The sequence below is a fragment of the Apium graveolens genome, chromosome 11 (genome assembly GCF_009905375.1).
Source record: "Apium graveolens cultivar Ventura chromosome 11, ASM990537v1, whole genome shotgun sequence".
In the NCBI taxonomy this organism is placed as follows: Eukaryota; Viridiplantae; Streptophyta; class Magnoliopsida; order Apiales; family Apiaceae; genus Apium; species Apium graveolens.
This window is the reverse complement of record NC_133657.1, coordinates 204,221,596-204,237,906: the sequence shown is the minus strand read 5'-3', so window position 1 is coordinate 204,237,906 and position 16,311 is coordinate 204,221,596. Positions and strand designations below refer to the sequence as shown.

General features: G+C 32.3%; 1 protein-coding gene across 1 annotated transcript; it reads right to left on the bottom strand.

Moving 5' to 3' along the window:
• Positions 1-2,908: 2,908 nt before the first annotated feature.
• LOC141698611 (receptor-like protein kinase FERONIA) lies at positions 2,909-6,768 on the bottom strand. The gene has a single exon (XM_074503379.1). The coding sequence runs from the start codon at positions 5,789-5,791 to the stop codon at positions 3,272-3,274; it is 2,520 nt and encodes an 839-aa protein (XP_074359480.1). The 5' UTR covers positions 5,792-6,768; the 3' UTR covers positions 2,909-3,271.
• Positions 6,769-16,311: the final 9,543 nt, after the last annotated feature.

The window sequence follows — 16,311 nt, the reverse complement described above, 5'->3', positions numbered from 1 at the left end:
TAGCACCCCCCAAGACATAATAGGCTTTACTTTTTCTTTTTTTTTTTTGGAAATTAGACTTTACTTTTTTTATAGACACACATCTCACAATAAGGAACAATGGGCCAAAATGTCAGTTTTGAGTGCTAAATGGTCCAAAATGTCACTTTTAAAAATAATGCCTAAAATGTCACTTCATAACGGTACTTCGTCTTCCGTTTTGTATTTTTAAAGCAAAACAATACATAGTGTGCCGTTTGGGTACTTTAATTTTTTTATAATGTGCAAAATCGTGGTTGAATTAGCGTTTTGGCTCAAAACGGTACATCATATAGCGTTTTGTATTAAAACAGAACTTTATCTACCGTTTTGCGCATAAAAAAAAATTCAAAATGCCAAAACATTACACGAAATTCCGTTATAGGTGTTTTGCATAAATTGTACACGATATACCGAAGTGACATTTATGGCCATTTTTAACATATTTAGGGCCACCACCCAAGTTTAAGCCCCAAACATTTCAAAAGCCACAATTAAAACCCTAACAACGATCTCTGAACCTCTAAATTATCAATGGCGCCCACCTCAGACACGATCCGACCGCCAGCAAAGATCCGTCGGAACTGGCTAGAACTTCCGTTAGAACTGACAGAGTCGATTCTTATGCGTTTAAGTGCATTTGATGTGTACGAGAATGCTCGTAAAGTGTGTAGAGCCTGGCGTCATATCTGCTCTCAACCGTCTATGTGGCGTGTCATGAATCTTATGCATCCGGGTGATCCTTATGATATTTATTATGATGTGGAGAATATATATGAAAAGGCTGTGGACTTGAGCTCTGGGGAAATGGTTGAGTTTCAATTGAATCATTTTGTGGATGATGATCGGCTTGAATATATCGCTGATCGGTAAAACTACGTCTATATTTCGAAGTTTTGTTTATGCAAAATCCTTGTTGATGTATTTCATTTAGTGATAATTGTAGTGTATGTCTTATACAAGTTCGTAAAAATACGATATGATCCTGCTAAGCCCTATCTAATCCTAGGTTGAGAGAGGTTTCAGAGTTCGATTCTTTATTTTCCCAGTTTTATTAAATATTAAAATTGCCTTGATTTGTAAAGCATGAGGATTGAAATCAAGAACTAAGAATAACGGGAAAGATAAAAATAAAACCTGGATGGTTGATCATATAAAATCCAGTAAATTTCTGAAAACCGAGCTACCATATGAAATATCTGACAATTTTTCAGATTATTTAATTGTCTGAGCATGCAACATATTATCTGTTTGAGTATCTGTCTGAAATAGAATTATCAATTTCGGATTCTTTGTGCAATTCATCTGTTGTTGGCCTTAACCAAATAGATGCAGACATATATATAGTGGTCACAACTAATTACTGACATAATCACCTTCCGTTCCAACATTTTGGCAGATCCAGTAGGCTGAGATGTCTGCAGCTTGAATGTTGCTCTGAAATTACAGATAAAGGATTGTGTAAACTGTTAAGAAAACTCCCATTGTTGGAGGAACTCCATCTTTACTGCATTCACATCTCTAAGCAAACTATTGAAGTTGCAGGGCGTTGTTGCCCTCAGCTAAAAACATTCAAATTGAACTCCAAAGGTCATAGGAAGCTACATATCGGGTGTGATGAGAATGCTCTGGCAATTGCAGAAAACATGCCTGAATTACGCCATCTGCAGCTTTTTGGAAATAGGATCACAAAGGATGGCTTGCTGGCCATTTTAGAGAGCTGTCCTCATCTTGAATCTCTTGATATACGCCACTGTTATAAAGCTGTTAACCTTGGACCAGATCTTGATAAAAAGCTATCTCAGCAGATAAAGAATAAAAAGCTGTTATCTTCGAGAGAAGCAACGAAGGAATCTGCGCAATTCTGCTCGGGAATGGTTATGTGTTGAATTTGATGGTATGTGATGCTTGTTTTTCTTAATGTGTTGAAAGTTAGGATTTTTTACTCTGGATATTTGATTCTGTTTTACATTGTAATACTATCTAATTATTCTCTCCTGCATGGATTGTTGTCAATTAATCAACTTAGTCTTTGTTATTCAGCTAAGGGGTTTGTTTCAGGATGCAAAGAAAGCTTTTCTGAGTAACAAATTTGGTTAAGTTTTGTGTGTTAATTATAGCGTCTTTCTGTTTAAGCTTTCTGGTTCGAGTCAATCTTAACGTCGTGGTTATTCCTCTTTTATCCCCTCCAAGCTCTCCTGCATAGATTTTTGGCAACAGGTTAAGTTAAATGCTGCACTTGGTTGTTGGACTTGTACTATATATATGTTTGTGGTTACTGGTTAGGAATGCAATTGCTTCACTATACGTGATGAAAGATTCATCCGAACTATGGCTGTTTTAGTTTGGATTCTACGTGCAAATTACATGTTACTTGTTAGCAGTAACTAACTAGTAGTGACCTCTCTACGCGATCACAATTAGATAGTGACTTTAATTGCCTTTGTTTCCCTGATCCGTCTACGTCTTGTATCTTCCTGTTACATTACAAACGAAAGGGTCCAGCTAAATGGTTAATACACTCCCATTAATGGATAAATTCCCTCTTCGACACATTTATTCTTGTTATACTTCTACATATATTATGATTTTATTAAATTTGGTATTATTTTTATTATCTTATACTTCTACATGTCGTTTGATTATATTAAATTTAGTTTTATTTTTGTTTCCTTATACTTTTACCTATTAAGATAGGTTTTATATTTGTTTCATCCTCTTGACTTTAACCTTTGTGTTTTTAATTCACTATTGCTAATTCAATATATTATACGTATTTGGTTTCAACAAATTTTAATTCCACCTTTTTTTTAATTTCATTATAACTCTATTGAATAAATAAATAAATAAATGTCGGGGTATTATTGTTTCTTTTACTTAGGGTGGCTGTTGAATGCAAAAGAGGCATGGGACAAAAAGATTAACTTTATTTTAAACAGATATTAGCATTCTATTCAATTATTACAATCTGGCATTTTGGCATATGAAAAGATAAGAGATGTAACAACTTAGCAGGTTCATAAAAAATGTGTGAGCCTGGTTTGTTCAGTGCCTTGCAATTTCCTAATTATTTTCTTTCTTCCACCTTTTCATTGTCTCTCACTTTGTACTCTTCTGCCTTCTTATCAAGCACTGTCAAATAGAGCTGTTCACGAGCCGAGCCGAGCTGTTCAAGCACCATCAATTATACGCCCCACTGAATAGCTACCTCTAATTTCTTTCACATTTTTCCTTTGTCCATATTTCGTTAACCTTAACGTGCACTTGGGTTCAAGATGTCAGAGAAAACGCTTCCAATCCCAGACTTGAATCCGTCACTACCAGTGCTTGAAGTTGATGCTTCACGGCTTCTAGCTTCGGCCACACATTTGGTTATTAAGAGGTTGTCGTGGTCCAACCTTTTGTGAGACTCTTGAAGCTGCAATGCAAATTCCAGACTCAAAACAACATCGCTCATGGTAGGCCTATCAGTCCCATGGTCCCTTAGGCAGCTAAATCCCACTTCTCCAAACTTGTTTAAACTCTCAACTGCAATCTCCCCCATTAAATTTGTATCCACTATTTCACCGAGGGTTCCTTTCCTGTAACAAATCCGAGACCACTCCGCTAAATTCATTTGCTCATATGGCAAGTCCTGCATTATCACTGGCCTAGCACACAACACTTCAAACAACACCACTCCAAATGAATAAACGTCTGATTTGGTAGTCAATTGTCGCCGTAGGTAATATTCTGGATCCAAGTATCCAAAGCTACCCTTCACTACCGTGCTCATGTGTGTGATCGACGTATCACTAGGTCCCATTTTCGACAAACCAAAATCTGACACCTTGGCTACCATTTTCTCATCCAACAAAATATTAGTTGACTTCACATCGCGATGGATTATCACATGCTCTGCACCTGCATGGAGATAATGCAGGCCTCTTGCTGCACCGATGCAAATATGTAGCCTCTGCTTCCACGACAATGGTGGATTATTTCCTCCATAAAGATGACCACGGAGGGTTCCGTGAACCATGTAATCATAAACCAGTATCATCTCGCCACTATCATCGCAACATCCAATCAGTGGTACAAGATGACGGTGGCGCAGATTTGAGAGGATCGTGATTTCTGTTTGAAACTCGTGGGCACCTTGTCGTGATGACGAATTCAACCGCTTGATTGCTACAGGGTCTGTACATTTTTGCAAATACCCTTTATACACGTTACCAAATCCTCCTGTCCCAATGACAAAATTGTCACCAAAGTTGCTAGTGGCGAATTTCATTTCCTCTAGAGAAAATTTTCGACTCCTAACAGACGGCAATAACGAAATGATGGCAGTAGTCGATCTTGATTTGTTGTTGATGTCCTGGGATCTTACTTTTCTTCTCCAGTATAATAAAAAACCAACTATCATCGAAAACAGGATAATACCTCCAACTGAACCTCCAATAGTTCGAATTTTTTTTGTTTCCGTTGGAAGAATTGACACAAATTCAGGATTCGGGGAAGCAAGGCTACCTCCGAAGTGACTAAGTTTAAAAATCTCCACCCCGTTCAAAATTACATTTTCGTAGATAGGATGATCTTTCGTGTCTGGGTGCATTGCTAGCCTCAAATCTGGCTTATACTTGCTACCACCTGGTTTGTTACCGACGAACATAAGGTAGTCTTTATACACGGGAATTCCTCTCCCACCGGCCCAATCGAATACATCTGCTAATATCTCAGCTGTTTGATTGTTAATGTAAATAGAAAATACTCGTTGATTAGCGCCGGTTATTTCCATCATAAACTCACAAAAATGAAGCCGAAGTAGATAAGAAAACCCAGAATCTACTGGAAATAACCAAGTTAGACTGGAGTCAAAAGCCTCCTTAGACAAAGTCCGCGCACTGGAGTATACAATTTCAGGGGCCGTGTATGGTGGAGTGTTGGCCGAGTAATTGATTGGCATTTTGAGAGTTGGTGTATAGCTAAGAGAACCACCGAATAAATATGGCCCGTCTTCATCCCATGAGCGAAATATTCCAGTATCATTTGTCGAGGAGATGTGACTGCCACCTACATTTAACCGATAAATTTTTTCAATTGCTAGAAAGTCTTCAACATGATAGGTGGTTTTGTTACCCACCATTTTTATTCCATCTGTGATATTATCACTTCCTCTGATGTACAACTTATCGGGAACTGAAACAACTTCAATGCCATTGACAAAGGCGTAGGAGTTTGGAGACGGTATAAATGTCACCTCTAGTAAAAAATTTCGCTTGATGGTGACGATAAATTCTTTGACCAGAGTGAGTGATGGGGGCTGCAGGTCTAGGAAGGGACTGAAGTCGGATAGAATAGTGCGGTCGACCAATTTGACGGAGAAGAATGACATGGTTTTGTTAAAGCCATCTGAGTAATTTGTCGGGTAGAAGTAGAGGCGTAAAAACATCTGACCAGCTTTGGAGACAGGGAACGTATAGGTGAATTGAGAACGGAAGATTCTGGCAGTTGAATAAGGAGTTTTGTCAACAAATGGACTTGGTTCGTATGCTGTGGAGGCTGTTGAAGTCTCAAAGATGTCTGCTGATGGTACAAGTTTTGAAATAGAATCTGTTACCCATTCTCGGCCATCGAGAGAAGTTGCACCGGGAGGTCCGCCGCAGTTGAGTAGGTAGATATCAGCAGGATTATAGGGTGGCAACACTGCGGCAGAGGACCAAGAAATGGTATATGTGATAAGAAAGTCGGCAACGAAATGACAGGTGTGCCAAGAAAAACTAGTAGGAAGCATCTTTCTTGAGGAAACTAAACTGTGGGTATAATGTTTTGGTTTTTTCTTTTTCGGCTAAGTTAAGCTTTTTTTCCCCTAAATAATAACGCGGGTTCGTGGGGGCCGGGTTCGGTCCCGGATTTTCAACTTTGTATTTGTAACTGGTTCGTCAATGGTCAACGACTTGTGCGGTTTTGAACCGGCCCGGTTCGAGCCGAATAAAATTGGGTTTTGTACGAGCCGGTCCTGAACGGGCGGTTCAAACCCGCGCAAGTGGCCAGCTCTACTCACAAACCAAACCAAGACCTTATCAGGTCTAGTACATTTATTCTACTTCTTTGGAAAAATGCAATTCCCAAAAAGCTGCAGATGGCGTATTCCAGTCATGTTTTCCGCAACAACGCCCTGCAACTTCAATAGTTTGCTTAGAGATGCGAATGAGGTAAAGATGGAGTTCCTCCAACAACGGGAGTTTTCGTAACATTTCACACATTCCTTCCTCTGTAATCTCAGAGCAAGATTATTCAAGATGCAGACATCTAAGCCTACTTGATCTGTGAAAATGTTGGAAAGAAGGCATTAGGCTATTGTGCCAGTTATAACTTGTGACCACCATATATATGTCACATCTGTTTGGTCATGCTATTGCTAACAACAGATCAATTGCATAAAGAATCCGAAATTGATAATATATTATTAGACTGACAGATAATTTGTCACACACAGTCAGATACCACGCCAGGCTGTACAAATATTACGAGCATTTTCGTAGACATCAAATGTACTTAGACGTGAAAGAATCGCCGTCAATTCTGACCGAAGTTCCAGCTAGTTCCGACGGATTGTTGCTGGCGGTGGGACCCGGATTGATGGATTGATGTGGTCGCCATTGAGAGGCTTAGCGCTTAGAGATTTACAGTGAAATTAGAGAACGTAAACACATGTGTCAGGGCTGTCCACAATTTCATTGGACATATTTTACAATCATCACTGTTTAAATCGAAATTTTGCAAATTTCATACATTTTATAAGTAGTATATTACAAAACATATTATGTTCAACATATTATGTTCAACATATTATGTTCTGCAACATTAATATGAATATTCAGCAAACTAAAAATATTTTATATAACAATATATTTTGCAATATTTTACTTGCAAAATATGAAATTTGCAAGATTATCATCAAAATAATGTTATTTGCAGAACATGATTCGCAAAATAATATGTTTTGCAATGTTTTTTACATAATATATTACTTGTAGAGAGTAAAGTTCTATGGAGTCCACCTTTAATTGGAGTCCTCGGAGTCCATATATGTTCTGCAAGTAAAATATAGCTTAAAATATTGCAAAACATATTATTTTTCGACAAACATCACTATTCTATCAAAAATCTTGTAAATTGCATACATTTTACAAGCAGAACATTGCAAAAATATATATTCTACAAAACATGTTTAGTTTGCAGAACATAAATGTTCATGTTGCAGAACATATTGCAGAACATACATATTGTACCGTAAATATATGAGATTTGCATGATTTTGTTGAAGTTATGCTATTTGTGTAACATGTTTTGCAAAATAACACGTTTTACAATATATTTTATTTGCAGAACGTAGATGAACTCCGAGGACTCCGATAAAAAGGTGGACTCCATAGAACTCAGCCCTACTTGTAGAACATATATGGACTCAAAGACTTCAATGAAATAGTAGACTCCATATAACTTAACTTTACACATTTTACATACTTTGAATTACTGTAATTATTATTATTTTTATTCTTTTCTAATAAAAAATTATACTATATGAAAACTTTTGTTTGAAAAAAACTAAAATCTATTAATTTTATTATCAATTCCAAGCATACTGATAAGTGATATCTTTCACATGTTTCATCAACTAATGAAAAAGAATCTAAAAGCGGGTCACATTTAGCTTTTTAGACGGATAAAGTTTTTAGACACCTTGTTCATAAAAGAACAAAGAGACAAATGGTTCACGTATATGAGCAATTGGCGTTAAGTACACCTGAAACGTCGATCATTTTTAAAATAACTAGAAGGATGAATATAAATTGGTTCCGAAATCAAACAAGACTTTAATATTTCATGTCCATTTTTTGTTAAACTCAGTACTTATTACTTATTAGACTATTTCAAACTATTTCTTCCAACACGAGTAACAAATTGTCTTTACTTTAAATTTCAAAAGGAGAATGTAAGAATTTATAAATAAAGAAATTCAAATATGATATAACATTATGAAGGTCACTGAAACTCATTTTAGCACATTTTGCACGGTAGATATTGATTTGCTTTTTGTACCCGAAGAGACGAAGGTCTAAGAAAGTTCAAAAAATTCCAGCTTCAAAGTAGCTCTCAAAGACCCGTTCCCATCATCTTTCCATTCTTAAAGTCTTGGTTTTCGGCTTCTACTGCATTGGGATGAAAGAAAGGACTGTGAGCTGGTATCTAAAAATGACCCCACTGCATGGACTGTTTTGAAAGAAGCAAATCATATACACATGGGACTTGGCATACATAATTAGCAGCTAGTTCATCAATTTGGAAGTGAAGACTAAGTCCAACTGTGTATTAGGTTGGATTTTTCGCTTTCAAGATAAACCTGTGCAGGGGTTAGAAAGTACCTCATGCCCCAGTTGTATACAACCAATTTCTTATATTTTTATAAAAATTGATCGGAATACATCATTTTGCCACTTGACTGGCCCAAACATCAACACACGAAAGTTTAAGAAAGTTCAAAGAACAGCATTATCTCTTTCCTGTTCTTGAACATTCCAGCTCCAAAATTCACTCTCAAAGACTCATTCGCATTTAATCATCATCTTTCGGTTCTCAAAGTCTTGGTCTTTGTCTTACACTACTCTAAAAGTGCTTCTATTGCAGCCCTCTAATTTATGAATGCTGCAAATATTTTGTAGGGATGAGAGAAAAACTTATCAATTCTTAAATTCTACGTCTTCTGAAATTACATGTATAATACCTGATCATGGACTGCATAGACAGACTATTATACTGAAGGTCCAAAAATACTTAGTTCAGCAAGATCATCAATTTAGAGAATAGACTCTCAAATGCCATGTTAGCTAGGAGTTTTTGTATTTATGATAACCCTATGCAGGGGTTATTAAAGAAAGCAACTTATAACTTAAGTTGTTGAATTTTCAATGTGTCTCCATAATTTACCATAGACAGATTGTAATAATGTAATGACATGCAGTTCTTAAAATTTCACTAATTAATCCCGTTCTTAAAATTGCATTCCAGCTTTAATGTAGGTAACTCTCACGGACTTAATCTTATCAATGATCTTCATCTTATTAATACACGTGTAAATTTATTCTAAAAGATTGCATGATTTTATTGGTTTCCTAGAAGCTGCATTGAGCTTTAGAAAGTAGCTGTAAAAGACTTCTCAAAGTCTTCGTCCTCGTCAATGTCCTGCACATTTAAGACTTTGGACAGAAGACTCTCTGAAATGACCTCCTCCACATTTAAGACTTTGGACAAAAGACTCTCAACTGTTTGAAATGACCTCCTCTTCAAAATAATACTAGATTCTGACTGACACCTAAGGTATGTACAAGCTGGGCCGGACCTGACTATAGCACATGCATCAGACAAAAGAATTGAAATCTCTAGATGCTGGGCCTAGAGAAATCTCTACTTGGCTTTGTGTATGAATATATCGTGTTCTTTTGAGGTATATGTTTAGTTAAATTTTGTTGTGTTTTTATGTCGTCAGAGTTTAGGCCACCACCGCCTTTGAATTGATATTTTCCGGCATGAGCTGTTCTTTGAATAGTTCGACTAGTTTAAAAGTTTCGTAGATTTAAAACTTTGCACGTTGAATTGCACCGGAAAATCGCCTCTTGAAAATTGTGTTTTGATTGAGTTTGAGGTTGCCGGAAAATGTCCAGATCCCGGTCCGGCAATTTTTTAAAAAATCTGGACTTCATTATTTCAACTGGCGGTCGAATTTAACATTGCATTTTCAACCATATACGGTTGAATTTAATTTGGGCGGGCTGTTTAATTTTTTTCAGAAAATTTAATTATTTGTGCGGGATATTCAAATTTTAGCCGAAAAATCTAATTTGACCGGAAGTGGTTGTATTTAGCCGGTCATATTTAAGCGGTCGTATTTAGCCGATCATATTTAGCCGGTTGTATTTAGTACTAAATTCAACCGATTTACTAAATATGACTCGAGCATTTACAACCGGCCCCAAAAACGGTTGTATTTAACTAAATATAACCGTTTTTTGGGCGGTTGTATTTAGCTGTTTTTTTTGTAGTGATAACTAGTAGAATTCCCCTGGAACATCTTGGTATAGTATTACAGTGAGAAGATACAGTAGTTCATATGATCGATATGCATGTAAGTCGAGATGGTGAGGGTGGTATTGATTACAGTAGGCCTTGGTAGTGATTACAGAAGGCCAGGGCACAATGCATGCAGGAGTATTATGTTTGTGAATTGTGAAAAAACAGAGCATAGACATGCAGATTGCCTAAATAAGTAGTAAACGCAGAAGCTAAACCTATATGAGCCAACTAAGTGTTGGTGCACGTATTTGAGTTATTGTACCCTTGCGTAAGGTCAGGAGTTCAATCCCTGACGTGTGCGTGTGTAATCAATTAGCAAAAAAGAAGAAGCTAAACATATATGAAGAAAATAAATACCATACCTATCCGCCATATAAAGAAGCGAGTCATCAGTTGCAATATAATCAACACTAAACTCTTCCAATTGTCCAGCACTCAAGTCCACAGCTTTCCGAATCACTTGTTCGAATTTTAAAAATATGTCGCTTGCATTCCTCGTATCTACCACACGCTACATAAACGGCTCGGAGCAGATTTGACGCCAGCTTTTACAAACTTTTCCAGCACTCAACAAAATATGAGCTGCACCTAAACGCAAAAGAATGGATGCCGTCAGCTCCTGTGGAAGTTCAAGCCAGTCTTGACTATTCTCCGTGGAAGGTTTAGCCGGATTAGAGGTGCACGCCATTGAATTTTATTCTTTCCTGGAGTGATTTTTAATGTAATTGAGACATCCTTTATCTGCTGACACAGCCTTACTACTAGATCAGGTTTTATGTCAGAAACAACGAGCCACATACCAAGAGATTCAAGATGAGGACAGTTCTCAAGAATCGCCAACAAGCCATCATTCTTGGCAGTCTTACGTCCAAAACGTCCAAAGAGCTTCAGATGGTGTAATCGAGGCATGTATCGTGCAACAGCTAGAGCATCTGGGAATCCTTTCCGGGAGTTGATCAGTTTAAATGATTTTAGCCGAGGGCAACATTGCCCTGCAACTTCAATAACTTTCTTGGAGACGCTCATATTGTGTAGGTGGAGTTCCTCCAATGATGGGAATTTTCTTAACATTTTACACAACCCTCCTTGTGTAATGGCAGCTTTATTTTCAATATCAAGAAAGAGACGTCTCAGTTGGCTTGATCTGTAAACATGTTGGAAAAGAAGGCGAGAAGAGGTCAGTGTTTATGACCAATAAACAATATTTTAGACAGTTTAAGGCTCAGTGTGGGAGCGTTGAAAATTGTTGTACCTTAGGAAAAAGTGCCGGTGGAAAAAGTACTGTCAGGAAAATTAGATTATTGTTTGGTATTTTTTTTAATTTATGCATTTTTTGAGATATAATATATAAAAAAATAATATTTTTGAGATGGTTTGATTTTAAACTGATACCTAGTTTATGCAAAAACTAAAAACAGCTTTTTGTAGAAGCACCAAGGACATGTTTTTGCTAACAGCAACTTTTAGATCAAAAGCGTTTTTTTTCACATAGCAGTTTTTAGAATTTACCAAACACCTTTCTGACAATTTTTATGTAAAAAGCTGTTGTAAATACTGGAGCAATTGACTCAAACAAATGTGAGGAAATAGAACTCAAATAATAACTGAACCAAATAGTTCGAGAGAAATAATAATAAGAAAAGGTATAAAATTAAGATTAAAAATTTTAGACTTAGAATATAATATAAGTTTAGGAGTGATAGAAAATGACGTTAGTTATCAACTATTAATGGATTTCTTAAATGAAATAAAATATAATATAACAAATGAAGGAATATAAATAAACGATCAGAATAAATTAAGATTTATAGACAGAATATGAACCCTTAGATAAACGAGAAGAAAGATGAAATAGAAACTATTAATAAGATAATAAAAGAAACATTAATTATGTCTCAAGAAAAAGAACTACAATACTTAAAAGAAAAAGAAAAACTAGAAGAAGAAGTAAAAGAATTAGAGAAAATAAAAGGTAAGAAAAGAAAAACATGGATAATTGAAGGAGAATGGAGAAAACGAGTTTATAAATATGAATAATACTGAAAACCAAATAAAAGATATTTGGAACTAAATATTTATAAAAGAAAGTTTAAACACTATATTAAAAATGATGGAAGAAATTAATAGAAAAATAATTAAGGAAGAAATAACAGCATTATGGAATATGTCAGAAATCCCAATCTTTAAACAAATATTAGATAAGTTAACCTTAATACAAAATAGTTTAGAACAAAATAAAGAAAAGGAAATAATTAAAGACTAAACAAAAGAAACAGAAATAGTACCTCTATAACGGTAATAGGAAGAACTAAAAAACCTATATTAATGGATATAAGCAAATCGAAACCTAAAATTATATTCTATATATAATTAGTGTAAGGGAGTTTAGGTGGTACAAGATGGTATGGTCATCAAAGTCAACATTGTAAATTACTCTCGGCATCCATAGTTCAATGAAAACAAGTAACAGTAAAAAAACAATAGAATGTATACTAGATTGGCAAAAAAAACCTAATATCTATAAGCCCAAAAAGTAGAATACAAAAATCACAATACATATAAAATACAGTAAATATATTAGAAAGAAGGTAATAGCCATAGTAGACATACCCTCTAAAAATTCACTTGGATGTCACACCAAAATTCACCCATAATTTTTTTATTAAAAAGATTTTAATATAAAAAAGTAGACAAAATAAATTGAAATTCACAATATTTACCACTTGAAAATTTAAAATATTTTTATAAACTAAAAATTATAAATAACATAAATTTCATGAGTAAAGTAAGAAAAGTAAATAAATCCAAATCCAAATTAATAAAAATATTATTATCAACTTATTTATGATAATTATATCCTATATATAATTGGAGTAAGATACACAAATTAAAATTTAATTGTATATGGTTTAATAATTTTATTAAGTAAAGAATTATAAATTTAATGATTTTAAAATTATAAAAATTATTAAATCCTATATATAATTTGAGAAAAGAGGTTTTGGTAGTAAAGTGTTGTCCTGGCATGTGCTAAAGTATAGGTATAATATAAACTATATTTATTTCATTATTCTATTATTAACTATAATATCTAATCATCTGTATAACAAACACAATAAGCAATTAATTAAGAATTTTTACTATAATTATATATTCTTACATGAGATAAAACAATATTAAAAGTATTATATTATATATATAATACAAGTAACAATTATCCTAATAAAATAAATTTAAGTAACAATTAACAAACCATTTATAATCGGGTTAAAGTTGTATCATTTTTAAAAAAAATAATGGAATGGGTAAGTTTGATATAAAATATTTTTGAATAGATAATTTCATCTCTATCTTATAAACTAACAAAAAACATTTATATTATATTTAGGTATAAATATTACATTGTTTTGTTTCATTTTGTAAAAATGAAAAATTAGGATTATATTTTAAAAAATTTAGAGCACATGAATTCTCTAAAACATAAAATGAGGAATACATATAATAAGAATAAATCTATTATAATTCAAAATTGAAATACAAATCTAATAAAATACATTATAAATTATATTTATTCTTTTATAATATTTAATAATCTGTATAACAAACACAATAGGTAATTAATTAAGAAATTGAACTATAATTATATATTCTTGAATGATATAAAATAATGTTAATTAGTGTTATATATAATAAAAATAATAATTATCTTAATAAAATTAAATATAAGTAACAATTCACAAATCATTTGTTAATCGGGCTAAAATAATATCATTTTCTTAAAACAATTTGAAATGGGTAAGTTTGATTTAAAAAAATTTTGCATAGATAATTTTAATTTTTATCTTATAAAATGAGGAATACATTTAGATTGAATTTAGGTATAAAAGATTACATATTTTTTGTTTCATTTTATAAAATAAGAAAATTACGGATTATCTTTTAAAAAATTTAGTGTATATGAATCATTAAAATATAAAAACTAGGAAGAAATATAATAATAATAATAATAAATCATTACAAATATAATAAAATATATTTAAAAGTACTATGACAATTAAATAGTAAAAAAAGTACTATGACAATTAAATGTAAAATATTTTTTTCAAAATCATTACTCGAATAGATAAATTATAAAATATTGTTACAAACACCGCATAATAAAATCCCAAACAACTTTTCAATATTTGATCAAACTCCTGAAAAGAAAAATAATTACGTAAATATATTATGTGATATGATTAAAATATTCTTTTTACAAATTTATAATGTGAAAAAAAATCAGATAACAAAGAAATAAAATAAATTATAACACATGTGTTATATTTAGGTTATCAAAGTCAAATATAAAAATACAATAATAATTAAATATATAAGTACAAAAAGTACAATTTTTTGAAAATTATATTATTTACGAAAAACATAAAATATATTCGAAAAATAAAAATATTATAATAAATTGAATAAATTAAAAAAAAGTTTAAAAAAATTGTAAAAAAATGATGATCATACTATAGGGGATAAAAGAGTAATAAATGGTTTAGCAGAACTTCATAAATCAGGAAAATTCTAGAAAAATGTCTATAACAGAACATAGTGCGATAACATTACTTAAAAAACATGGAAAGGAGTTAATGGAAAAAGAAAGACAAAAATATGAACCTATAAAACAAGAAATGAGAAAAGATGAATTAGATTAATTAAGAAAAGAAAATGCTAAATTAAAAACTAAAACCAATATAGAATGGTTAAATAAATATAAATTTTATAAAGGAAAATATAAAGCCCAAAAGAAAGAATTAAAAGAAACAAAGTTAGAAGTAATTAAGGTATTAAAATAAATAGATAATTTAAAAAATGAGATAAATTAGTTAAAGATAGAATTAAAAGGAAATGAAATTATTAAGTCTGACGATAGTGATCCAGAAACGAATAAAGAACAAGGCGAGAGTAGTAGTACAAGTGAATCAGATAGTAATCTAGGAGAAGAATGATTAAATTACTTGGAAGAATCAAATAATGAGGAAAAGGAAATGATAATAAAAGAAAATAAAGAAATATTAGAAGCTCTTGGAAAAACCGTAAATGCAATTATAACAAATAAAGAAAAAAGCGATGAAAGTGATATAGAAGAAAGAGAAACTTCACATAAACAAACAACTTATGAAACCGAATCAGATAATATAATGGATGAAGATGCATACCCAGAAGAAGAAATAGAAGATCATATAATAACTAAAAATAATATTAAGATGCTAGGAAATATACCTATAGGACAACAAAATGAAGTACAAGATTTCATAAGATCAATAAACCAAGGAATAAATATAAATGGATATTTTCTAGATTTAGACAATGTCTACGATGATCAAGAAATAAGTAGAAGAATAAAAGATTGGAATTTAGGGATGTATATAGCCTTAATGAATTCAAAAAATATAGAAGATCTAGATTATATATTTGAATTAATATCAAAAACAATTATAGGAAAAACAGCATTTTGGTTAGAAAATATTATTTATGAATTAAATGGACAAGTAAGAACGTATGCTAAAAGTTGGAAAGATACGTTAAACGCATTTGTTAAACGCATTTGACATATTATTAAAAAGAGAATTTCTAGGAGAAAGATTGTTTGTAGCTCAAGAAAATATAACAATAGAAAGAAAATTAGAGATAACAATGTATCTAAATAATATGAAATGTTGTAGGATTAGTAAATTACCAGAATATATTATAAGTTTTACTAAATTCTTTTATGAAGCTAAGTTTTTACCTAATGAAAGCTTAGTATATCAACAACTGTATTATGATCATTTACCTTCACCTTATAATACCGAAATAACTAAAGAATATAATAATCTAGAACCTAAGGAAAATACATTAGGAGAAATAATTAGATTATTAAGAACATATTTAACTCGAAAATGTGAGGAATATAGAATTCAACAGAGAATTAAAAAGGATAAAAAACAAGGATTAAAAAAGATCTTTAATTTCACAAAGAAAAAATTAATATTTGGATGTGATAATCAAAATTATAAAACTAGAAAGAAATATTGGAAATATAGAAAAACAGATTATAATAATCAAAATGAATATTATAAAAAACAAGATAAAACCTATAGACCTTATAAACCATTTAATCGAAGATTTAAAAGAAGAAAATTTATAAAATATAGA

Excerpts from the sequence above, each read along its gene's own strand:
- LOC141698611 (XM_074503379.1), bottom strand. The coding sequence starts at position 5,791 with ATGCTTCCTACTAGTTTTTCTTGGCACACCTGTCATTTCGTTGCCGAC.